The 26,777-nt window shown below is 45.6% G+C and overlaps 1 protein-coding gene across 4 annotated transcripts in view; it reads right to left on the bottom strand.

Moving 5' to 3' along the window:
* LOC139227514 (multiple C2 and transmembrane domain-containing protein 2-like) overlaps positions 1-26,777 on the bottom strand; it is a 496,997-nt gene that overhangs the window by 29,778 nt on the left and 440,442 nt on the right. For all 4 annotated transcript variants that reach the window (XM_070858296.1, XM_070858298.1, XM_070858299.1 and 1 more), the window contains exon 20: positions 23,440-23,549. In XM_070858296.1, coding sequence (XP_070714397.1) covers positions 23,440-23,549 — 110 coding nt within the window. The remainder of the gene's footprint in view (positions 1-23,439; positions 23,550-26,777) is intronic.

Genomic DNA, 26,777 nt, shown 5'->3' with positions numbered 1-26,777 from the left:
ACAGGATGCAACGTAAGAAGGTAAGAGATAGGAGCAGGAGTAGGCCCGACGGTCACTCGAGCCTGCTCCGCCATTCAATGGCCGAGACTTTCCGATCATTTTCGGCGGGTTCTCGGCGAATTTCTCGGCGGTACAGCTGTTCTTCCGCCCGACGAAAGTTTCCCCCTTAGTTTTTTTAATGGTTTCGCCCAAATCTGAAAACACCCGCCAACGTGCAACGGTGAGAAAATCGCCAGGGCGTAAGTTTGGCCTCAACGGTAGCCCGACCAGATCGCCAAGGGAACCGCCCTGTGAAAGCTGCTTAAACAGGGCAGTAGGTGAGTACTCTGTAAAAAAAAGGTAAGTTAAAGGTTCTTTATTTATTTAATTTTTAATTTTAAAACAGCGATTAGGTGTAAACGTGTTGGGAATGCTTCTTAAGTTTTTATTTTTTTATTGAAATGTTTTTTTAAAGTTCTCCCCCCTCCCGAGGCCCAACTGCAGCCTTGGACTAAATTTTTTTTTAAATGCCTGTTTTACTTAGTTTCCCCTTAACCGCTGAGAAAACCACCGACAATAAAGGTGCAATGCCCATTTTCTCGTCGGGCGATTAGTTTTAATTAGTTTTAACATAAAAGTGGGTATTCTCGCCAGCGTTACTCACCAAACGTTAGCGGTTTTTCTAAGCGGGCAATCGGGCGCTGAGGGGCTCTCAGGAAGGTTTAGCCCAATAAGATCATGGCTGATCATTGACCTCAACTCCACTTTCCCGCGCGATCTCCATATCACTTGATTCCCCATGACTCCAAAAATCTATCTATCTCAGCCTTGAATATATTCAGAGACTCAGCATCCACAGCCCTCTGGGGCAGAGAATTCCAAAGATTCACCACCCTCTGAGTGAAGAAGAGGTGGAGTCCGAAAGGGGTTTACAGTCAATGAAGCACCTTTGAAGTGCAGCCACTGTTGTAATGTAAGAAATGCGGCAGCCAATTTGCGCACAGCAAGATCCCACAGACCGCAATGAGATGATGACCGGATAATCTGTTTTAGTGATGTTGGTTGAGGGATAAATATTGGCCCCAGGACACCGGGAAGACATCCCCTCTTCTGCTTTGCAAAGTGCCCTGGGATCTTTTACATCCACCTGAAAGGGCAAACGGAGCCTCGGTTTAGTGTCTCATCCGAATGTCGGCACCTCCGACAGTGCAGCACTCAGCATTGCACTGCAGTGTCAGCCTAGTCCAAGAGCAGCATTAACTCCTTTCTGTGCATCTGTCAAATGCACTGCGTTGTCTATCAACAAAGACTTCCGTCGCTGTAATATTGAATAATGAATAAAAGTATCACTAAAGGAACACAATCTGGTGTAGATTACTGAAAGATCTCTTTTTGTCCTGATTATCACGACTAGTCCTCCAACTTAGATCTTTCTGCATCTTCTGAACATTGAACGATCCTGTTCCGTTCAATCTTTCATGTTACAACAGCTGCTTGAAAACAAACACTTTCTAACCGAGCTGATTTTATCAAATTGTAACTGGGACCACAATCCAGAATGTGGCTCGCGTGTCGATGTAGAATTAATCCTCTTTTGTATAATGAGCGGAATGAAAATGGCCTGAAAAAACCCCACCTATTTCACATGAAATTGGAATTTTATTAATTAAAAACCTAGAGCGACATGGCGTAATCAAACTTTAATCATTTCACATTAATATATGCATTTTCCAATGAAAGAATCATAATACTAATTTCTTCTGTTTGAAATCCCAGCGACCCCAGGGAAATACATCAGATAACATGCTCACATCCTCATTATCACCCTTGCGAGGTGCACGACAATGCACCTGGGACTGAGCTAAAGAGAATGTACTAAATACATTATCGTTATGAGAACGCAGCCTCCTTTCTATTTGTCAATAAAGTAAGCAATAATTAATTACTGCTCAATAATGTATTCCAGGATTAGTATAGGCACAACGTAAAACACAATAATGATGTGCAAACTCAAGATTGTTGTCAGATCAGATTAAATTCTTGTGACAATATACTACTCTATCATTTCCTGATGAGTTTTGATGTGTGCACAAGCCTATTAGTAGATAGTTTATTGAAATAATATGATCTGATTGGGCTGCTCAACAAGTGGGCTCGACTCCTCCGTAGCACTGTGCAAGTTAAGCCACTCAGCTACAGTTCAAAAGTTTGTTCTTAAAGGGCCCATGCACCAAATAAAGGACTCATGATTATGGTGCGGGAATGTACGGGCCGACGGGTTCACCTATTGCGTTGTGTGTTATTTAACGATCTGGTCTCAACTCCAGCACTACACAACTGAATTCAGACATTCTCGCTGTTATAAGGCGCAGCCTGGTCACTAATGACATTTTTGAAGCATTTCATAGAATGTACAGCACAGGAACATGCCTTTCGGCTCATTTGGTCCGTGCTGGTATTTATGCTCCACACGAGCCTCCTCCCACCCTACTTTATCGCACCCCATCACCATATCCTTCTGTTCCTTTCTCCCTCATGTGTTTATCTAGCTGCCCCTTAAATGCATCAATGACTGTTCAGGCACGATGCAAGTCAGCATGATGAGAGAATTATCGTATATATCAGGATGAACATAAATACATCAAATTTTACACAGAGTAAAATCAGACATGCTTCAACGACTGCTACGGAATGTAAATAGCTACACCTGCAAAGTTGTTCTGTGGTCGAGATGAACGTTTGGGTTATTTTGGATTTCAGGATCAGAAGTTATGGATTTCAGGTGCATTGAAAACTGATATCTTAATTTTAATATAATAAAAAGAAAAAAGAAAGGACTTGCATTTATATAGCGCCTTTCACAACCTCAAGATGTCCCAAAGCGCTTTACAGCCAATGAAGTGTACCTTTGAAGTGTAGTCGCTGCAGCAGCCAATTTGCACACAGCAAGATCCCACAAACAGCAATGTGATAATGACCAGATAATCTGTTCTGTGTATTGGTTGAGGGATAAATATTGGCCAGAACACTGGGGAGAATTCCTCTGCTCAACTTTGAAATAGTATCGCTTAGGTCCATGTGAGGCAAGCTTGCCCAAATGGTGAGGGTTCTCACCTATGTTTTGTAGCATATATGCCCTCACTTTGATCTTGACTACACTATGGAGTCCACTTACAAAAACAATGCCACATTTCCCTGATCGCTCAATTAGTTCTGACAGTGAGAGCAAGAGGTTCCAAACCTGGATCCCCAATTTGGACTGAGCTTTTTTAATAGGATGTGGATGTCGCTGACAAGGCCAGCATTTATTGCCCATCGTTAATTGCCCTCGAAAAGGAGCCGCCTTCTTGAACAGCTGCAGTCCGTGTGGTCAAGGTACTCCCACAGTGCCGTTAGGAGGGGAGCTCCAGGACATTGACACTTTGAAGAGTTTGCTGAGCTCATCCAGGACAGCCGTGGTGGTTCAGTGCGACAATTGGCTTTAGTCCCCTGTGGTTAGGGAAGGGATCACGGAATAATTCCGTTCTTTATCTCTAGCCAACAATCCCTGCTGCAGATGCATGCGTGTGGACATCTGGGGAGGACAGGATCAGGATTTGCTGTGATGTTCTCTGTGGTACAATAGACTGCCACAGCTCATGGTCTAGGCTCACAGACGCATGGCCATTTGGCAAGGTGAAGAGCATACAGGTCCACACCTAGCAAGGAGACAACCAACCTCCAGGAGCAAAGGAGATAAAATGAACAAGCAACGAGGGGGCACAGTCTCAGGATAAGGGGTCGGCTATTTTGGACTGAGATGAGAATAAATCTCTTCACTTGGAGGATTGTGAATCTTTGGAATTCTCTACCCCAGAGGGCCGTGGATGCTCAGTCGTTGAGTATATTCAACACGGAGATCGATGGATTCTTGGAGTCGAGGGAAATCGAGGGATACAGGGATAGGACGGGGAAGTGGAGTTGAGGTCAAAGATCATCCGTGATCTTATTGAATGGCGGAACAGGCTTGAGAGCCCATATGGCCTACTCCTCCTCTTATTTATTATGTTCTTGAAAGAAACAGAGAACCACTGCTATTTTGGCCTCTGTTTTGAGGATAAGGTTGCCTGCTCGCCACCACAATGAGATTACCATCTTTGACACTAGGGGCATGAGCATTTAATCACAATAACAAGATCGATAGCATCACTCCTATCAGATCAATAGGGATAGGAGAGGAACATTATCACCACAAGACCACATGGACTAGCAGTTTCTGTCCCATGGCAAGGATGACTACGTTCCTCCTCGCCAGATCACCAGCCAAACAGATACACTTAAATACACTGATTTAATTCATCATTTAGCCTCAGTCTGCATGCCCAGCTCCTTCCGACACATTCAGCAGATGTCAGACCCTGCAGATAGAGTTTGTCTCACTATATAATTCATCAAAGTTGTGTTGTGCAGGAAATGAGTTCCCTCGCCACTCTCCCCAGCTTTTCTATTCAAGGCAAAAAAATTCCAACTGTTTTTTCTCCCATTCCTACACAAAACAAATTCTCATCCAGCCCAACATTCCGGGCAATAGCCCCCTTTGTGACAGAAGGAGACCCTCTGTAAGTGCATTCACCGATGAAGTATTCTTGTCTCTTTCCATCTGTAAAGTCCTGTCCCTGCAGTACAGATTCACACGAGGCACATACTAAAGTCAAGGTCACTCAGGACCTGCACCTTTATTACACAGCTCTCGAAATCCACACTTGCCTGAGACCTGTCCTTATATACCTGGTAGATTTGTAGTCCCCACAGATTCATACGGATCCATCAGGCTTCATGACTGGGACGATGGGACTTGCCCAGTCACTAAATTCCACAGGTGATATAATGCCTTCCCGCAGAAGCCTGTCCAGTTCATGTTCAATCTTTTCCCTCATCACATAGGGCACAGCTCTGGCCTTGTGATGGACCGGTCTCGCATCCTGTGTGATGTAGATTTTGACTTTAGCCCCTTTGAAGGTGCCCACACCTGGCTGAAAGAGATGTTCAAATCGACTTAGAACTGTTGAGCAGGAGGTCCGTTCCTCTGACGACATGGCCTGAACAACATCCCATTTCCAGTTTAGTTTTGCCAGCCAGCTTCTCCCCAACAGTGCTGGGGGGTCTCCGGGGACAATCCACAGGGGAAGTCGGTTCACTGTCCCTTTGTGTGTGACTAAGAGCATGGCGCTGCCGAGGACTGGGACGATTTCTTTGGTATAGGTCCTTAGTTTGGTGTCGACCCTTGTGAGCTTTGGTCTGTCTCTTTTGTGCGGCCACAGCTGTTCAAATTGTTGAGCGCTCATGAGAGATTGACGCGCTTCCGTATCCAGCTCCATGTTGACGGGTATCCCGTTGAGTAGAACCTTCATCATTATTGGCGGCGTCTTGTTGTAAGAGCAGTGGCCATTGATCGTGTTGACCCGCTGTACCTCGGTGTCCCGGGTACTGTCCCCACCGTCTTCTGGTCCACTTTACGACTCTTCTGATTCGTATACCAGCCGAGCTGCCGTTTTTCTGCACATGCGGGCCAGATGCCCTGTATAGTCGCAGTTTCTGCAAACAGCATGCTGAAATCGACACCCCCTTGATGAGTGCCTTCCCCCACATCTCCAGCACAGACCGCTTCCATTGTTTCAGAGACCATGGTCCAGAACTTAAAGAAGGGTAACTTTAAAGGTATGAGGCGTGAATTGGCTAGGATAGATTGGCGAATGATACTGAAGGGGTTGACTGTGGATGGGCAATGGCAGACATTTAGAGATCGCATGGATAAACTACAACAATTGTACATTCCTGTCTGGCGTAAAAATAAAAAAGGGAAGGTGGCTCAACCGTGGCTATCAAGGGAAATCAGGGATAGCATTAAAGCCAAGGAAGTGGCATACAAATTGGCCAGAAATAGCAGCGAACCCGGGGACTGGGAGAAATTTAGAACTCAGCAGAGGAGGACAAAGGGTTTGATTAGGGCAGGGAAAATGGAGTACGAGAAGAAGCTTGCAGGGAACATTAAGACGGATTGCAAAAGTTTCTATAGATATGTAAAGAGAATAAGGTTAGTAAAGACAAACATAGGTCCCCTGCAGTCAGAATCAGGGGAAGTCATAACGGGGAACAAAGAAATGGCGGACCAATTGAACAAGTACTTTGGTTCGGTATTCACTGAGGAGGACACAAACAACCTTCCGGATATAAAAGGGGTCGGAGGGTCTAGTAAGGAGGAGGAACTGAGGGAAATCCTTATTAGTCGGGAAATTGTGTTGGGGAAATTGATGGGATTGAAGGCCGATAAATCCCCAGGGCCTGATGGACTGCATCCCAGAGTACTTAAGGAGGTGGCCTTGGAAATAGTGGATGCATTGACAGTCATTTTCCAACATTCCATTGACTCTGGATCAGTTCCTATGGAGTGGAGGGTAGCCAATGTAACCCCACTTTTTAAAAAAGGAGAGAGAGAGAAAACAGGGAATTATAGACCAGTCAGCCTGACATCGGTAGTGGGTAAAATGATGGAATCAATTATTAAGGATGTCATAGCAGTGCATTTGGAAAGAGGTAATATGATAGGTCCAAGTCAGCATGGATTTGTGAAAGGGAAATCATGCTTGACAAATCTTCTGGAATTTTTTGAGGATGTTTCCAGTAGAGTGGACAAGGGAGAACCAGTTGATGTGGTATATTTGGACTTTCAGAAGGCTTTCGACAAGGTCCCACACAAGAGATTAATGTGCAAAGTTAAAGCACATGGGATTGGGGGTAGTGTGCTGACATGGATTGAGAACTGGTTGTCAGACAGGAAGCAAAGAGTAGGAGTAAATGGGGACTTTTCAGAATGGCAGGCAGTGACTAGTGGGGTACCGCAAGGTTCTGTGCTGGAGCCCCAGCTGTTTACACTGTACATTAATGATTTAGACGAGGGGATTAAATGTAGTATTTCCAAATTTGCGGATGACACTAAGTTGGGTGGCAGTGTGAGCTGCGAGGAGGATGCTATGAGGCTGCAGAGCGACTTGGATAGGTTAGGTGAGTGGGCAAATGCATGGCAGATGAAGTATAATGTGGATAAATGTGAGGTTATCCACTTTGGTGGTAAAAACAGAGAGACAGACTATTATCTGAATGGTGACAGATTAGGAAAAGGGGAGGTGCAACGAGACCTGGGTGTCATGGTACATCAGTCATTGAAGGTTGGCATGCAGGTACAGCAGGCGGTTAAGAAAGCAAATGGCATGTTGGCCTTCATAGCGAGGGGATTTGAGTACAGGGGCAGGGAGGTGTTGCTACAATTGTACAGGGCCTTGGTGAGGCCACACCTGGAGTATTGTGTACAGTTTTGGTCTCCTAACCTGAGGAAGGACATTCTTGCTATTGAGGGAGTGCAGCGAAGGTTCACCAGACTGATTCCCGGGATGGCGGGACTGACCTATCAAGAAAGACTGGATCAACTGGGCTTGTATTCACTGGAGTTCAGAAGAATGAGAGGGGACCTCATAGAAACGTTTAAAATTCTGACGGGGTTAGACAGGTTAGATGCAGGAAGAATGCTCCCAATGTTGGGGAAGTCCAGAACCAGGGGTCACAGTCTAAGGATAAGGGGGAAGCCATTTAGGACCGAGATGAGGAGGAATTTCTTCACCCAGAGAGTGGTGAACCTGTGGAATTCTCTACCACAGAAAGTTGTTGAGGCCAATTCACTAAATATATTCAAAAATAAGTTAGATGAAGTCCTTACTACTAGGGGAATCAAGGGGCATGGTGAGAAAGCAGGAATGGGGTACTGAAGTTGCATGTTCAGCCATGAACTCATTGAATGGCGGTGCAGGCTAGAAAGGCCGAATGGCCTACTCCTGCACCTATTTTCTATGTTTCTATGTTTCTATGTTTCCAAAGGATGAGCTGCGTCTGGCTGATCTCTCTTGAGCTTCTCTCAGTTTATAGTTGATTGCTCGCATTGTGGGTTGATGAGGTGTGAACGGCCGTTCATGTGGCCCTTGATGGCTTCTGGCGCCACTGCCTGCTGTTGAGGGCCTGCTCTCCTGCCTTTGTCTGTGTGTGGGGGTAGCGGCTTGTTTCATGCTGTGAACCCCTTGTTCCGATGTTTCGTTAGTTGTCGTACCCGCAGTATAGATCAACCTCGTTTCTTCTTCTCCTGCCAAGCATGTCTGTGCAACCAGTGTTGCTGCCTCTAGGGTCAAGTTTTTGGTCTCTATGAGCTTTCGGAATATGCATGTGTGGCCTATTCCCTCAATAAAAAAGTCTCTCAGTACTTCTCTCCTTAGTTCATCGGAGAACTCACATAAGCTAGCCAACCTCCGAAGTTCCGCCACGAAGTCGGGTATGCTCTGGCCCACACAATGTCTGCAGTTGTAGAGCTCGTGTCTGGCCATGTGTAGGCTGCTCGCTAGCTTCAGGTGGTCTCTTACCAGTGTGCTCAACTCTTCAAACGACTTGCTTGCTGGTTTCTCGGGTGCCAGCAGGTCCTTCATTAAGGCGTATGTTTTCGAGCCACAGCTGGTCAAGAGATGGGCTCTTCTCTTGTCTGCCTTATCGTTGTCTAACCAGTCTTTGGTTACGAAGCTTTGCTGGAGCCTTTCTATAAAGTCCTCCCAATTATCTCCAGCATTGTATTTTTCCTCTGAGCCGTTGGTTGCCATTCTGTGGATTCTGTAATCCCGTAACTCGTCGCCACTGTAAAGTCCTGACCATGCAGTACAGACTCACATGAGGCACATACTGAAGTCAAGGTCACCCAGGACCTGCACCTTTATTACACAGCTCTCGAAATCCACACTTGCCTGAGACCTGTCCTTATATACCTGTCTGGGACAGGTATCCAGTGTCTCCTGCAAGTGCACCCCTGGTGGTAAGGTAAGCTCGTGGTTACAGGTCATCTCTAGTTACAGTCATGTATAGCATGGTAAGATACAGTTATGTACAGTAGTGTGAGATACATGACACCATCATTTAAGCCTTTCTTATTTTTACTCTCGGGATGCCCAAGGCAGTGTTTAGTGCCCGTTCCTAGCTGCCTAACAAAGTCAGAATATAGTGAGAGGCCAGTTTGAGGGCAGCCCTTTAAAAAAACAACTGATCAATTGGAGAAGGCCAAAGTATTCCCATGTGCAAATACTCCACCATTTAACATACCCTATTATCACAGGCATTATCGGAGGTATCTCTTACTGGCATAAAGGTAGGCGTCATCTTTAATGTTTTGACTGTTTGATTAATTGCTAACTTTTGAAAGTCTACTGGGGTCAGGGCAGAAGCACCCATGCTCCAAGGCAGTTGCTAGGAGCAATGCGTGTGATGACTGGCATCCTACTAGTGCATTGCATATAACCCCTGCCCCTATTTTGGGATGCTCATACCTTGAACATCACAATCAAGATTTGGCTTTACAGACATTACAATTCTCAGGCTACCAAGTGTAAAATGATAATCCCAACCCTGAATCTAAATGTTGATCCCTAACTTGGCTTTCCCTCTGTACATTCCTGTCAGAAACTCATTAACACACCATTGCAGGCTACATTATCTGCCTCTCCTGTGTAAACAAGGCTTAGTCGAACTTGCATTTTTCATTACTGTTGTATTCTGCCTTTCGCCTTGTTTGCAACACTTGGTTCTGGTTCTCAGTGTTGCTGAATCTATGTGCACGCACTTGCTGATAATGCAATCAATTTACAAGAACCTGACTTTGAACTACACCCTGAATACAAAGCAGAGACGTGAATTCATCAGGAAATAGTCAGCAGAGTTTTCCACGGCAGCTCTATAGATCCACCGAGGAGAGGGAAGATTGTGGTCTCGCACACACGCCCCCTTGCGCAGTGCACAGGAATGTTTTGCATCGAGCTGATCTGTGGAATCAACACAAAGTGAGCTAATCCATTTGAAGAGAATTCAAATTTCTTCTCTTAATCCATTTTTGAAAATGACGGATTGTAAATTGTCAGAATGTATGACAAGGCTGATTGATCACCTAATGAATGTGGAAACATATGATCGAGGTTGCTTCCAATGAATATTCATACATTCGTAGTCTAGTAAAAGAATCGTGCTTTAGTGAATCCTACAGAATAAATTTGCTAATTGATGTATGCCTCCAATCTGTGTGGTGGGTTTTCACACTGTCGATAAATTCCTAAAGTTATTGCACAATACAAAGACTAATAGATGTGATTATGCACAAAATCAATGACTAAAATCTATTTGTAGCTGATTAATTCACAGCAATATATGATCACCCGATGATGAATTGTGTTTGTGTGTATTTACCAGTTACAACCGGTAGCTCAGTGCGAGAAAGATTATATGAAGGCCCAGAATATCTTATTGAAGTCATGTTATTTCTCTCACCTAGGTGAACTAACGGAATTTTGTAAATGTATTTATTAAGTAGCTAACACTCCAAAGCTTACTGATATCCAATGCACAAAGCCAACACTAGACGCAAGATACAGACTATTCCACTTAACAGTAAGTCCAGCAAGAACAGGTATATTCCAATCCCTGAGTGCCATCCATTTCAAGACTCTCCACTTCCGATGAAAGCAAAGTACTTCACTTATAATCAAGGTACTCGAGTGAGATTTTGTTGAAACTTTTAGAACGTTAGTGTTCTGTGCTATATTGGATTTTCCACTCGCAGGCATATCGTTTGGAAGTAATTTATTCTCATGTATTAGCTTTGAAAATTAATTAGTAGCAGTAGAAAAGGGAATTCTAATATGGGCAGGTTCATTCTTAGTAAATTTAACTTGGTCTTAACGGGAGCTGGCTAATATTTATATCTGCTTTACAGTACATTCTGTCCAGTTGTGGAGATCTTTATCTATATATTATTTAAAAATCGTGTAGGGTGTACACTTCCTGTCCACAAACATAACTTCCTGTTGTCATGACTTCCGATCAAACCTTTCTGTTATCATTTCCCATTATAAATTGATATGTCAAACATTTCCCATTCAATTTTCCTATGTTATCTGTCACGATACAGTTGCAGGTTGTGCTCATTAGGTGGCTCTGTGGAGCAAGTTTCTGCAATCTCTCCCCCAACTCTGTCACCATCTTATACATTAAAAAAAAATCATATTTATCAACCTCTCAAACCCGCGACCTCTATCACCTGGAAGGACAAGGGCAGCAGGCGCATGGGAACACCATCACCTAAACGTTCCCCTCCAAAGTCAAACACCATCCTGACTTGGAAGTAAATCGGCATTCCTTCATAGTTGCTGGGTCACAATCCTGGAACTCCCTCCCTAACAGCACTGTGGGAGCACCTTCACCACACGGACTGCAGCGGTTCAAGAAGGCGGCTCACCACCACCTTCTCAAGGGCAATTAGGGATGGGCAATAAATGCTGGCCTTGCCAGCGACGCCCACATCCCAGGAACAAATTTTTAAAAAGCTGATCGTGGACAAGACATTGGGCATTTTACAACATTTAAAAAGTATATTTTATATCTTAAAAAATGAAATGTTTTATATCAAGGGATGAGGTTTGAATTACGAGCTGAACTCAATCGGCTCTATTTGGATGTTTCTGAAAGTATTCAGTTTGGGACTGCACAAGTTCGGAGGTCCCAGGACAAGCAGAGTTTTTAAAACATTGGAATTGTCTGTTATAAAGTTTGGCTCAGAACACCGGGTCCACATCTGGACTTCAGATCCCAACATGTTGAAGCGTATTGACATTGAATAAGAGCCTGCGCATATTGCTTGACAAGATCAGCATCTCTGTACATACGTCAAAGACTGAACAAGCCTGACACAAAAGAAACACTACACCTAGTGTAAGGTATGCACCTGTGAATGTGCTCACAGGTTTGTAGAGCTGTTGAACCAAAAAGAGTTATAGAACTGTTGAGTTGGGAGTGGCTTAGCCAGTCACGTGATGTTCACAAGATTCAATAAAACCCCAGCCAGTTGGGTTTCGGGGATCCACGATGAGGCAGGTGGTTGTGAGCCTGGTGAATGAACTGGTAATGTGTAGTGTGGTTGTTAAACCTTTGCTAATAAACCAATTAGTTCTTAATAGCAATATGTTGCTTATGAATTCTTAAACAAAGAACCCATGAAGCAAATACATTACACCTAGATCTTTCCAAGCCAAAACCTTTTCATTTTTCTCTGTGAGGATTACCATGACTGGTCAATTAGTTTTGATGGAATAGTTTTACAGGAACTGGAACAAATGGATTTGTTTAGATAGGTTTATCTACACTGTTGGAAAAGTTGCAGTATCCAGCCAACCTCGGACAAGGTGCTTCTGCGCAAGGTGCAGCCAACTGCAGTTCACAGAGCTGGACCAAGAAGCACGCACCAAGTTGCAGGAAAAGTTACAGACCAGGTCAATGGGAGCCACAGACTGTCAATGGAAATCAAGGTAACCACTGCACTAAATCTCTGCAACACTTTCAAGGAACGCAGCAGAAACCGGACAGGAACAGGCACTGAACAGCAAACGATTACATTTGCAATGTGACACAGAAAATATTGGAGCATTAGGAACAGAAGTAGGTCATTCAGCCCCTCGAGACACCTCCGCCATTCAATTAGATCATGGCAGATCTGCATCTCAACTCCATTTACCTGCCTTTGCTCCATAATCCCTTGATACCCTTAACTAACAAAAATCTATCTATCTTAGTCTTGAAAGCTTCAACTGTCATAGAATCCACAGTCTTCTGAGAGAGAGTGCTCCAGGTCTCTGCTACCCATTGTGTGAAAAACTTCCTGATTTCACTCCTGAGTGGCCTAGCTCTGATTTTAAGACCCTGTCCCCTTGTTCTTGATTTCCCCCACCAGAGGAAACAGTTTCTCTGTATCTAAACTATCAATCCTTTTAACATTTTAAACACCTCGATCTGATCACCCCTCAATCTTCTATACTCAAGGGAATTCAAACCAAGTTTATGCAATCTGTCTTCATAATTTAACTCTCTGAGCTCTGGCATAATTCTGGTGAATCTGTGCTGCATCCCTTCGAAGGCCAATATCTCCTTCCTGAAGTGCGGTGTCCAAAACTGAATGCAGTACTCCAGATGGGATTTGACCAAGAATCTATGCAAATGAAGCACAACTCCCCACGCCTCCCCCCACCACCTCCCCCACACACACACACCTTTATATTCCACCTCCCTTGACCCTTGAGATAAAGGCCAACTTTCCATCAGCCTTGCCTATTCATTGACTTTACCACAGATGGGGAACAGCAGGAGCAAAGTCACCATTCCGTCCATCGGATTCCAAGAATGCGTGTTGCCACTAATGTGCCTCCTCATAATCCTGGGCTGTATATACGTTGGAAGGGATTCTGCTCCGTTAATGTGCAAACAGCTTCTGATCAAAAGCTCAACTTCATGCAGGTCAATACACTTGCCGGGGACTATCATGTTTCAGTCACTTTGAAGCAGTCCAGCATGACCAAATGCAAAACACACCTTCTTTATGACATCTTTACACAATTATGTCTACTTTGGTACAGGGCTAAGTTTGACTTCCAAAGACAAGGTTTGCAATCATTTGAACCGGAAAATTGAAAAATGTGAATACAGTGCATGGTAAAAGCTGCAGCATTTGAATGTCCATTTCTGCGACACCCCAGTGGTTCATCAGAGATTGCAGTGGTTCTCCCTAATATGGCTCCATGCCCTTAGAGTTTCTGAACTAGCACCGATACATTCAATAATCCACATGAAGGAAAGGCCTGTTTGGACTGCTCTCTGGTCCTGGAAAAATCATCTTGTTTCATCGTGTACCACTCTCGGCTCAATGGTAGCATTCTTGCCTCTGAGTAATTCCCTGGTAGATTCAAACTTCTCTCCAGATGCATGAGCATATAACCTAGACTGACATTTTAGTGCAGTGCTGAGGGAGTGGTGCACTGTGTTTTAGATGAAATATTAAACAGTCTGCATGCTCTGGTGGATATAAAAGATTCCATGGAACAATTTGAAGAAGAGCAGAGGAGTTCTCCCGGTGTCCTGGCCAACATTAATCTCTCAAATAGCACTACTAAAATAGATTATCTGGTCATCTATGTCATTGCTGTTCATGTGACCGTGCTATGTACAATTTGGCTGCCATCGTATTGTGTATGCAACAACTGTTAGACTGAATACTGTTTAATTCTAAGAGGTATGACCTTGGCTCTGCTTTATGAAGGCCCAAAGTGACGAATATACAAAATGGCTGGCCTTTTATACTTGGGCTGCACACATGTGCGTGCAGCCCAATGGCCTCCAACAGTGACGCCATCCAGTGGCTAATGATCCCAAAAGTACACACATGACAATACTCCGCTCTGAGATATTAACACAGTCTTTTACAAATTGAGACGGTCCGGTGTTTTACGCTCCCAGGTTGACCGTCTCAGTCCAACTCCAGCCTTGGGTGAGTGTTCAGAGTCTGTTGTGACTGGTGGCTGGGTGGCTGACCTGGTGGGAGTGGCAATGGCCGTGTCAGGGACTGAAAGTCCATTTTCATTGAACATGTCAGTGATTGAAAGTCCCGATTCACTGATGACCACCGAGTCCTCTGATGACTGGAGGTAGGTTGGTTGGTCATCGATTGTCTCTTCCTCTGACTGTTCCGGTTTGTCTGTGTGCCGCAGCTTTGTCTGATCCATATGTTTCCTGCAGGTTTGCCCATTTTTGAGCTTGACAATAAATACTCTGTTGCCGTCCTTGGCCATGATAGTACCAGCAATCCACTTGGGACCCTGACCATAATTCAGAACATATACAGGATCATTTATAAAAATATCGCGTGACACAGCTGCGCGATTGTGATACCCTTGCTGACTTTGTCTTCTATATTCAACATGATTATTCAAGTCAGGGTGTACAAGAGATAGCTTGGTCTTAAGACCTCTCTTCATCATTAGTTCCACAGGCGAGACCCTGGTAAGCGTGTGTGGTCTTGTCTTGTAACTCAGCAGTATGCATGACAGGCGGGTCTGCAGTGACCCTTGGGTTACTCGCTTCATACTCTGCTTTATGATTTGGACAGCACGTTCTGCTTGCCCATTGGATGCAGGTTTGAACGGTGCTGACCTTACATGTTTTATACCATTGAGTTTCATGAACTCTTGAAACTCCTGACTGGTGAAGCACGATCCGTTGTTACTAACAACGATGTCAGGCAGACCATGTGTCGCGAACATGACACTGAGATTCTCAATGGTAACTGTGGATGTGCTGGATGACATGATTATACATTCTATCCACTTCAAATATGCATCCACCACAACTAAAAACATCTTCCCCAGGAAGAGACCTGCAAAGTCTTTGTGGATCCTGGACCATGGTTTGGATGGCCACAACCACAGACTCAGCAGCGATTCCGCTGGTGCTTTGCTGAGCTGCATGCAAGTGTTGCACTGATACACACATGATTCCAGCTCAGAGTCAATTCCCAGCCACCATACATGAGACCTGGCAATGGCTTTCATCATTACAATGCCGGGATGTGTGCTATGTAGCTCACGTACAAATTTCTCTCTCCCTTTCTTGGGCATAACAACACGATTGCCCCACAGTATACAATCCGACTGAATAGACAGTTCATCTTTGCGACGAATGTAAGGTTTGGTCTCCTCGCACATTTGCTTGGGAATGGCAGACCAATCACCTTTGAGAATGCAACTCTTCACCACCGATAAAATCGGGTCCTGGCTGGTCCAGGTCTTAACTTGTTGAGCCGTGACAGGGGTTCCTTCACTCTCAAAAGCATCCATAACTAACAATAGGTCCACCGGTTGTGACATTTCCACCTCCGGTGTGGGCAACGGCAGACGGCTCAAAGCATCGGCACAATTCTCGGTGCCAGGTCTATGGCGAATGACATAATCATAAGTGGATTATGTCAGCGCCCACCTCTGGATGCGAGATGAAGCATTGGTATTGATACCTTTGTTTTCAGAGAACACTGAAATGAACGGCTTGTGATCTGTCTCCAGTTCAAACCGAAGACCAAACAGGTACTGATGCATCTTTTTAATCCCATACACACAGGCTAGTGCTTCTTTCTCTACCATGCTGTAGGCTCTTTCTGCTTTAAACAAACGATTTGAAGCAGTCGTGACTGGTTGAAGTTTACCCGACTCATTAACTTGTTGGAGTATGCAACCAATTCCATATGACGAAGCATCACAGGCCAATACTAAACGTTTACATGGGTCATAATGTACCAGCAGCTTGTTAGAGCAAAGCAGATTAGTGGCTTTCTCAAAAGCTCTGTCTTGAGACGCACCCCACACCCAGTTGTCGCCTTTTCTAAGCAGCATGTGCAGTGGTTCTAATAAGGTGCTCAATTTAGGTAGGAAGTTACCGAAGTAGTTGAGTAGACCCAGGAACGAACGCAGCTCCGTCACATTCTGCAGCTTGGATGCATTCTTGATGGCCTTGGTTTTCGCGTCTGTGGACCTGATGCCGTCAGCAGCAATTTTCCTCCCCAGGAATTCGACCTCTGGTGCCATGAAGACGCACTTCGTTTCAGTCTGAGTCCCACTTTATCCAGACGATATAGAACCTCTTCCAGGTTGTTCAGATGTTCCTCGGAGTCATGACCTGTGATCAGGATGTCATCTTGGAACACGACAGTTCTGGGGACGGACTTCAGTAAACTCTCCATGTTCCTCCCAAATATTGCTGCAGCCGAGCGAATTCCAAAAGGGCACCTATGATAAATAAACAGTCCTTTATGCATGTTAATGCACCTAAGTCTCTTCGACATCTCGACCAGCTCCTGTGTCATGTAGGCTGACATCAAGTCCAGTTTGGTGAACGACTTCCCCCCGGCTAGTGTTGCAAACAAGTCATCAGCTTTCGGTAGCGGGTACTGATCCTATTTCGAAATCCTGTTGATCATAGACTTGTAGTCTCCACAGATTCTGACTGTGCCATCACTTTTCAGCACAGGGACAATGAGGCTGGCCCATTCATTAAATTCAACCGATGACATGATCCCTTCATGCCGGGGTCTGTCCAGTTCGATTTCGACCTTCTCCCTCATCATATACGGAACTGCCCGAGCTTTATGATGGACGGGTCTTGCATCCGAATCTACGTGGATCTGCACCTTGGCTCCCGTGAAGTTGCCGATACCCGGTTTGAACAGCGAGGGGAACTTGCTCAATACTTGGGCACATGTATCTTCCTCCAACGACAACGCTTTGATGTCGTTCCAAATGCATCTGATTTTTTCAAGGCAGTTCCTGCTGAACAGCGCTGGGCCATTGTCTGGGACAATCCAAGCAGTAACTCGTGAGCCACACTATCATACAACACTTTAATTGTGGCACTGCCAATCACCGTTAAGAGTTCTTTGGTGTACATGCGCAACTTGGCATTGACTGAACTCAGCCTGGGCCTCACAACCTTAGTATCCCACAGCTTGTCGACTGCCCCCTGGCTCATTATCGATTGACTCACCCCCGTGTCCAGTTCCATCGATACCGGCACCCTATTAAATTTCACGTTGATCATTATCGGTTTGCTCTTAGTTAGGAACGAGTACAGTCCATACACTTCCTCCTCTGGTATCTCGGATTGCGTATCTGGATCCGCGCTAGTCTGACCATCATCCTCCACGTGGTGTGTCGCAGCACGCTTGCTCATCTGCGGACACTTGCGCTGGAGATGCACCACTCTCAGACAGCCTTTGCAACTATATTGCTTAAAACGGCACTGTATCCGATTTCCCCCACAATGCCAACACGGAGAAATCGGATACATTCCCGCTGGCGGACTTTGGACAGCCACAGGTTTCGCGTACGCAGTCGGGTGGCCCTGCCAAGTGCCGCTCTGCCGAACGCCGAATCAATCGTATTTACAGTACTTGCCGAGTTTCGATTTTTCACTGATATCTGCTTTAGACTTCTATCTGTCGTCATGCATGACTGGGCGATCGTGATGGCCCTGTTCAAGTCCAACGTCTCCACCGCCAGTAGTTTATGCAGGATCACCTCGTGGTTGATGCCGATTACAAAAAAGTCCCGCAGCATGTCTGCCAACACAGCCCCGAACTTACATGGTCCAGCTCGACGTCTCAGGTTGGCAACGAATTCCGCCGCGCTCTGGCCCTCCGATCGGACGTGCGTGTAAAATCTGTATCTCGAGATGATGACGATGCCTTTGTCTGGCTTAAGGTGTTCCTGTACCAGTGTACACAATTCTTCATATGTCTTCTCTGTTGGACTCACAGGCAGGAGTAGATTCTTTTATCAGACCATAAATTTTTGGACCGCAAACCGTGAGGAACACCGCCCGGTGCCGATCTGTGTCGCTGACCTCCTCCATTTTGTTGGCCACGAAGAACTGGCTCAAATGGCTCACAAAGTCTGCCCAATCTTCTCCTTCCACGAATCGCTCCAACAATCCAATTGTGCTCATATTTGCATGCAAAGGTTCTTGTTACCTCATCACCAAATGTTGTGTACAATAACTGTTAGACTGAGTACTGTTTAACTCCAAGAGGTATAACCTTGGCTCTGCTTTATTAAGGCCCAGAGTCTAATATACAAAATGGCTGGCCTTTTATACTTGTAGCGCGCAGCCCAATGGTCTCCAACAGTGATGCCATCGAGTGGTTAGCAATCCCAAAAGTACATACATGACACATAGGGCCCAAGTTTCCATGAAGAAAAAAAACGTTTTTCGCGCCTAAAACGGCGCCTAAAAAAATCCTCGGTATTCTCCACCTACTTACAGGTCCTGTGGCACTCGGCGCAGCCAGCACGAGCTGTGGGGGGGGGGCGGAGCCAGGTCCCTGCGCTGAAAACAGTGCCGGGACCTCTGCACATGCGCGCTACAGTCGGCACGCAAGTGCAGTAGCTCCAGGCGCCGAACTGTGTGGGAGGGGCCCGAAGCACGCAGCCCCTAGCCCTGGCCCAATGGCCTCACTGGGGCTGCGTGAATGAGGCTCCTCCCACGGCCAGCTCCTGCTCCCCGCCCCCGACCCGACACTCGCTACCCCCCCCACCCCCCCCCCCCCCCCGCCCCGACCCGACACCCGAGACCCGCTCCCCCCCCGCCCCGACCGAGACCCGAGACCCGCTCTCCCCCACCCCCCCGACCCGTTCCCCGCCCCGACCCGAGACCCGCTCCCCCCCCGCCCCGACCGAAACCCGAGACCCGCTCTCCCCCACCCCCCCGACCCGTTCCCCGCCCCGACCCGAGACCCGCTCCCCCCCCGCCCCGACCGAAACCCGAGACCCGCTCTCCCCCACCCCCCCGACCCGTTCCCCGCCCCGACCCGAGACCCGCTCCCCCCCCGCCCCGACCGAGACCCGAGACCCGCTCTCCCCCACCCCCCCGACCCGTTCCCCGCCCCGACCCGAGACCCGCTCCCCCCCCGCCCCGACCGAAACCCGAGACCCGCTCTCCCCCACCCCCCCGACCCGTTCCCCGCCCCGACCCGAGACCCGCTCCCCCCCCGCCCCGACCGAGACCCGAGACCCGCTCTCCCCCACCCCCCCGACCCGTTCCCCGCCCCGACCCGAGACCCGCTCTCCCCCATCCCCCCGCCCCGAGACCCGCTCCCCGCCCCGACCCGTTCCCCGCCCCGACCCGACACCCGCTCCCCCCCGCTCCTGTTCCCCGACCCCTCCCCTCCCTCCCTCTCTCTCTCTCTCTCTCTCTCCCCCTCTCGCTCAGCGGCACGAACGGCTGCAGAATTCTCCCTGGCTGAAGCACTTTCACACAGGTAGGAAGATGGTTTATTTAATCTTTTCTTGGCTTATAAATGTTTATTCAGGTTGGATTTATTTGTATAATATTTGTAGAAGTATAAATAAGGATTTATTGTAGAATTTAATGAGTTCCCTCCCCCCCCCACCTCGTTCTGGACGCCTAATTTGTAACCTGCGTCTGATTTTTTAATGTGTAGAACAGGTTTTTTCAGTTCTACAAAAATCTTCACTGGCTCCATTCTACTTTAGTTTGGAGTACGTTTTCACTGTGGAAACTTTCAAATCAGGCGTCAGTGGCCGGACACGCCCCCTTTTGAAGAAAAAATTCTGTTCTAAACTAGAACTGTTCTACCTGACTAGAACTGCAGAAAAAAAAATGTGGAGAATTGCGATTTCTAAAATAGTCCGTTCTCCACCAGTTGCTCCTAAAAATCAGGCGCAAATCATGTGGAAACTTGGGCCCATAGTTACTACATTATCACCATGACTACACTCCAAAAGTACTTCATTGATGGCAAAGTATTTTGGGACATTCCAAGGACATGAAAGACACTCTATAAATGAATAGAAATACAAGTTCATTCATTCTTCTATGCAGGTCACCAAAAGGGATCATAGGATCAAAGACAGAAGATCAAAGATTGAAGGGTTTCAGTTGCTGGGAGTGCAATTTGATTTGCTTGATGCATGACTGTATTTCCAGCCTGTTTGGAAGTGCTGATGATAAAAGCAACTTGTTAATTGCTTGAGAAGTGTGAAAATGGACATCAGTGCTAACTGGCCAATTTCTGTGAGTGAAGAAAGACGATTTCAACTGATTAGGAAGTCAGTGATGAGGGGTTATCAATTTCAAATCGGCACCAAAAGATTGGAGAGACAGGTTGGGAGATTAGTGAAGACAAACGTAGGTCCTTTGCAGTCGGACTCAGGTGAATTTATAATGGGGATCAGAGAAATGGCAGACCAATTAAACAAATACTTTGCTTCTGTATTCACGAAGGAAGACACAAATAACCTTCCGGATGTACTAGGGGACCGAGGGTCTAGTGAGGAGGAGGAACTGAAGGATATCCTGATTAGGCGGGAAATTGTGTTGGGGAAATTGATGGGATCGAAGGCTGATAAATCCCCGGGGCCTGATTGTCTGCATCCCAGAGTACTTAAGGAAGTGGCTCTAGAAATAATGGATGCATTGGTGATCATTTTCCAACAGTCTATCGACTCTGGATCAATTCCTATGGACTGGAGGGTAGCTAATGGAACACCACTTTTTAAAAAAGGAGGGAGAGAGAAAATGGGTAATTATAGACCGGTTAGCCTGACATCAGTCATGGGGAAAATTTTGGAATCAATGATTAAGGATGAAATAGCAGCGCATTTGGAAAGCAGTGACAGGATTGGTCCAAGTCAGCATGGATTTATGAAAGGGAAATCATGCTTGACAAATCTTCTGGAATTTTTTGAGGATGTAACTAGTAGAGTGGACAAGGGAGAACCAGTGGATGTGGTGTATTTGGACTTTCAAAAGGCCTTTGACAAGGTCCCACATAACAGATTGTTGTGCAAAATCAAAGCACATGGTATTGGGGGTAATGTTCTGGTGTGGATAGAGAATTGGTTGGCAGACAGGAAGCAGAGAGTCGGGATAAACGGGTCCTTTTCGGAATAGGAGGCAGTGACTAGTGGAGTGCCGCAGGGCTCAGTGCTGGGACTCCAGCTCTTTATAATATACATGAATGATTTGGATGAATGAATTGAGTGTAATATCTCCAAGTTTGCAGATGACACTAAACTGGGTGGCGGTGTGTGCTGTGAAGAGGATGCTAAGAGGCTGCAGGGTGACTTGGACAGGTTCGGTGTGTGGGCAAATGAATGGCAGATGCAGTATAATGTGGATAAATGTGAGGTTATCCACTTTGGTGGCAAAAACATGAAGGCAGAATATTATCTGAATGGTGGCAGATTAGGAAAAGGGGAGGTGCAACGAGACCTGGGTGTCATGGTTCATCAGTCATTGAAAGTTGGCATGCAGATACAGCAGGCGGTGAAGAAGGCAAATGGCATGTTGGCCTTCATAGCTAGGGGATTTGAGTATATGAGCAGGGAGGTCTTACTGCAGTGGTACAGGGCCTTGGTGAGGCCTCACCTGGAATATTGTGTTCAGTTTTGGTCTCCTAATCTGAGGAAGGACTTTCTTGCTATTGAGGGAGTGCAGCGAAGGTTCACCAGACTGATTCCAGGGATGGTTGGACTGACATATGAGGAGAGACTGGATCAACTGGGCCTTTATACACTGGGGTTCTATGAGAGGGGATCTCATAGAAACGTATAAAATTCTGACGGGACTGGACAGGTTAGATTTGGGAAGAATGTTCCCGGTGTTGGGGAAGTCCAGAACCAGGGGACACAGACTTAGGATAAGGGATAGGCCATTTATGACTGAGATGAGGAGAAACTTATTCAATCAGAGAGTTGTTAACCTGTGGAATTCCCTGCCGCAGAGAGTTGTTGATGCCAGTTCATTGGATATATTCAAGGGGGAGTTAGATATGGCCCTTACGGCTAAAGGGATCAAGGGGTATGGAGAGAAAGCAGGAAAGGGGTACTGAGGTGATGATCAGCCATGATCTTATTGAATGGTGGTGCAGGCTCAAAGGGCCGACTGGCCTACTCCTGCACCTATTTTCTATGTTTCTATGTTTCTAAATGTCTTCATGCAGGCTTGTTAGACCATAGAATGCTTTGCCACAGTGAGTAATTCAGGCAGAAGCCATTGCATTTTTTTAAGGGAAATGTAGATAGCAATTTGAAGAAAATGTAGATACAAAAGCCATGGGGACAGATCAGGTCAGAGGAATTCATTTTGGATTACGCTAGCAAGGAGTCAGCACATACATGATGGGCCAAATGGCCTCCTTGTGTGCTATGAACTTCAGTGGCTCTACTGAGATTATCAATTCTTGTGAGTGTTGAATCTGACAAGAGGAAACCCAGATAACAAACATCCTGTCAAAAGGAGAGCAGAACAGGTAAAGGACCTGGCAGATGATGGACACGCAAAGCATTTTTGTACATGATGATATTGGCTTCTGTATTCTTTATGCAATCATCAGTTTGATAGATGGGTGAAAGTCATGAACAGAAAAAGGTGAACTTATTTCTGAAGAAGGAAATATAACTTGATCATGATATAACTAACTCAATATTTCACTGACTATAAGTAATTACTAGTTGACAAATATCTAACTATTGTAATATTGTCAAATATCAAATGAGGTTGAGCAGGTTGGGCCGATACACATTGGAGTTTAGAAGAATGAGAGGTGATCTTATTGAAACGTACAAGTTTCTGAGGAGGCTTGACAGGGTAGGTGCAGAGAGGATATTTCCCCTCGTGGGGGAATCTAGAAATGAGGAGGAATTTCTTCTCTCAGAGGGTTGTGAATCTTTGGAATTCTCTACCCCAGAGAGCTGTGGAGGCTGGGTCAATGAATATATTTAAGGCAGAGATAGACAGATTTTTAAGCGATAAGGGAGTCAAGGGTTCTGGAGAGTGAGCAGGGAAGTGGAGTTAAGGCCAGGATCAGATCAGCCATGATCTTATTGAATGGTGGAGCAGGCTCGAGGGGCTAAATGGCCGACTCCTGCTCCTATTTCTTATGTTCTTATGGGGTATAGTCAGACTACACGATCAGTAAAAGACATCTTAATTTAGCTCAAAACCAATTGCAATACTTACTTTTTGATTCTTTCACCAAACGATGCTGTTTTATCCAGGATATTTTGCACTGTGATAACAATATCTTGAATCATCTGGATCTTGCCTAGTAATCCTTTTTTCTCAGAGTCCTGGAACAAATAACAAACATCCTGTCAAAAGGAGAGCAGAATAGGTAAAGGAGCTGGTAGGAGGCGATGGACACACAAAGAACATAACATAAGAACATACGACATAGGAGCAGGAGTAGACCATACGGCTCCTCGAGCCTGCTCCACCATTTTATACGATCTTGGCTGATCCGATCATGGACTCAGGTCCACTGCCCCGCCTGCTCCCCTTATTCCCTTCTCGGTTAAGAAACTGTCTATCTCTGTCTTAAATTTATTCAATGTCCCAGCTTCCACAGCTCTCTGAGGCAACGAATTCCACAGATTTACAACCCTCAGAGAAAATAAATTTTTCCTCATCTCAGTTTTAAATGGGCTGCCCCTTATTCTAAGATCATGCCCTCTAGTTCTAGTCTCCCCCATCAGTGGAAACATCCTCTCTGCATCCACCTTGTCAAGCCCCCTCATAATCTTATATGTTTCAATTAAGATTACCTCTCAATCTTCTGAATTCCAATGAGTAGAGGCCCAACCTACTCAACCTTTCCTCATAGGTCAACCCCCTCATCTCTGGAATCAACCTAGTGAACCTTCTCTGAACTGCCTCCAAAGCAAGTATATCTTTTCGTAAATATGGAAACCAAAACTGTACGCAGTATTCCAGGTGTGGCCTCACCAATACCCTGTATAACTGCAGCAAGACTGGCCTGCTTTTATACTCCATCCCCTTTGCAATAAAGGCCAAGATACCATTGGCCTTCCTGACACTTGCTGTATCTGCATACTAGCCTTTTGTGTTTCATGCACAAATAACCCCCGGGTCCTGCTGTACTGGGGCACTTTGCAATCTTTCTCTACTTACATAATAACTTGCTCTTTGATTTTTTTCTGCCAAAGTGCATGACCTCACACTTTCCAACATTATATTCCATCTGTCAAATTTTTGCCCATTCACTTAGCCTGTCTATGTTGTTTTGCAGATTTTTTTGTGTCCTCCTCACTCATTGCTTTTCCTCCCATTTTTGTATCACCAGCAAACTTGGCTACGTTACACTCAGTCCCTTCTTCCAAGTCGTTAATATAGATTGTAAATAGTTGGGGTCCCAGCACTGATCCCTGTGGCACCCCAATAGTTACTGATTGCCAATCCAAGAATGAACCATTTATCCCGACTCTCTGTTTTCTGTTCGTTAGCCAATCCTCTATCCATGCTAATATATTACCCCCAACCCCGTGAACTTTTATCTTGTGCAGTAACCTTTTATGTGGCACCTTTTCAAATGCCTTCTGGAAGAACAAATACACCACATCCACTGGTTCCCCTTTATCCACCCTGTTCATTACATCCGAATTCCAGAAAATTTGTCAAACATGACTTCCCCTTCATAAATCTATGCTGACTCTGCCTGACCGAATTATGCTTTTCCAAATGTCCTGCTACTACTTCTTTAATAATGGACTCAACATTTTCCCAACCACAGATGTTAGGCTAACTGGTCTATAGTTTCTGGTCAAAGCATTTTTGTACATGATAATATTGGCTTCTTTATTCTATCATCAGTGCATTTTGGGGTTAAAAATCAGGTTCATGGTAGAAAATTACTCAGGTAGTCTCAATAAAGTAGCCTCAAAATATAGACGTTGTATCTGCCCAGATGCCCGAAGGAGGGCTGAAGCCATTCACTTCAAATACAAGCACCTTGCAGGTTTTATTTGTATATATGTTTCATTGGCAGCTCTTTTTGAGTTTAGAAACAGCGAAACATAAAAAATAGGTGCAGGAATAGGCCATTCGGCCCTTCGAGCCTGCACCACCATTCAATATGATCATGGCTGATCATGCAACTTCAGTACCCCACTCCTGCCTTCTCTCCATACCCCCTGATCCCTTTAGCCATAAGGGCCACATCTAACTCCCTTTTGATTATATATAACAAACTGGCCTCAACAACTTTCTGTGGTAGAGAATTCCACAGGTTCACAATTCTCTGAGTGAAGAAGTTTCTCCTCATCTTGGTCCTAAGAGTAACAGTGATAAGATTAACAGTGAGAGTGACAGAGACATATTAGTATTAGGCAGTCCCTCGTATCGAGGATGACCTGCTTCCACACCAAAAAGGGATGAGTTCACAGGTGTTTCAATGAGGGACCTGACATTCTAGGTCCCAAACTACATGTTGAAGGGTGGAAGATGCCTGTTCGTGGATTTTTTTAACGTGTGGTGGCCATTGCACACCAGCCACCACACGGGCTTGACAGAGCGAGGTCTTGGTCCAGTGGCAAGGTTTAACCAAGACGACTGGAGACCTGCTCTGCTGCATAGAAAAACATAGGTCAGAGTGAGACTCTATGCAACAAATCATCACGCATTAGGTTAATATTCAAAGAATTTGGAAGTTTCAGAAATCTGCAGTCTGTCATTGCTTTTGTTCACTTACTGTTTAGTAAATCTGTTTGGTAGTTTACAGCATAATACACAGTCCAATGCTGTGTTTATTATACTGTGTTCCAGAGTCAAAAAAGACCATTTGAGGTCATGTGATATGACCTAAGTGAAGGATTGTCTACTGAATGGTCTGAGACACTAAACCAGAGGAAAATATCAACAGTAAAAAAGTGTTCCACCGAGGAGGAAGGATGACCGAGACATAGCACCCCTTGACGAGAGCAGTTATTGTTTTTACAGTCAGATTGCCAATAACTGGCAGAATGGGAAACACATCTGGCTCAGACAATTCTATTCTCCCCCCCCCGCCCCCCCCCCCCCCCATCAAAAGATTGTTTGAAACCAAGAGGCTGCGTGAGGAGATTGGTGATTAATCGTGCGGAATGAATAGGGGTGAAAAGCAGCAGTGAGTGGCATCAAGTTGCAAATGCACAGTGATATAGAAAACATTGTGACCTGATGTTCAGCTCAGGGAATGAAAGTCCAAGAGAAGGGAAGTCCATGTGGAAAAGTATTGTAGAAGATGCTGGAAGATGGGATGGGAAGGTTTGGGTGCATTTTGAGTTGAATTTCAAGGGTTGGGGTGGGTGGTGAATCAACATGACTGCTCAAAAGCACTTTCAAACATTTTTTCAAGTATGTGGTCGGTTCCTATTTTTATGTGCGAGAATTATTTGAGATAGTGAAGTGCACTGTGTTTCTGTGAGTGTCGTTGCTTTCTCATAAATTGAAATTAGAATCAGTTTTCTTCATGCGTAATTTTCGCATTTGTCATTTTCCCACACTGCGTGGACAGGTCGGAT

Source organism: Pristiophorus japonicus, chromosome 17 (genome assembly GCF_044704955.1).
Source record: "Pristiophorus japonicus isolate sPriJap1 chromosome 17, sPriJap1.hap1, whole genome shotgun sequence".
Lineage (NCBI taxonomy): Eukaryota > Metazoa > Chordata > Chondrichthyes > Pristiophoridae > Pristiophorus > Pristiophorus japonicus.
Note: the sequence above shows the minus strand (reverse complement) of the source record. Positions and strands in the feature narration are given on the sequence as shown.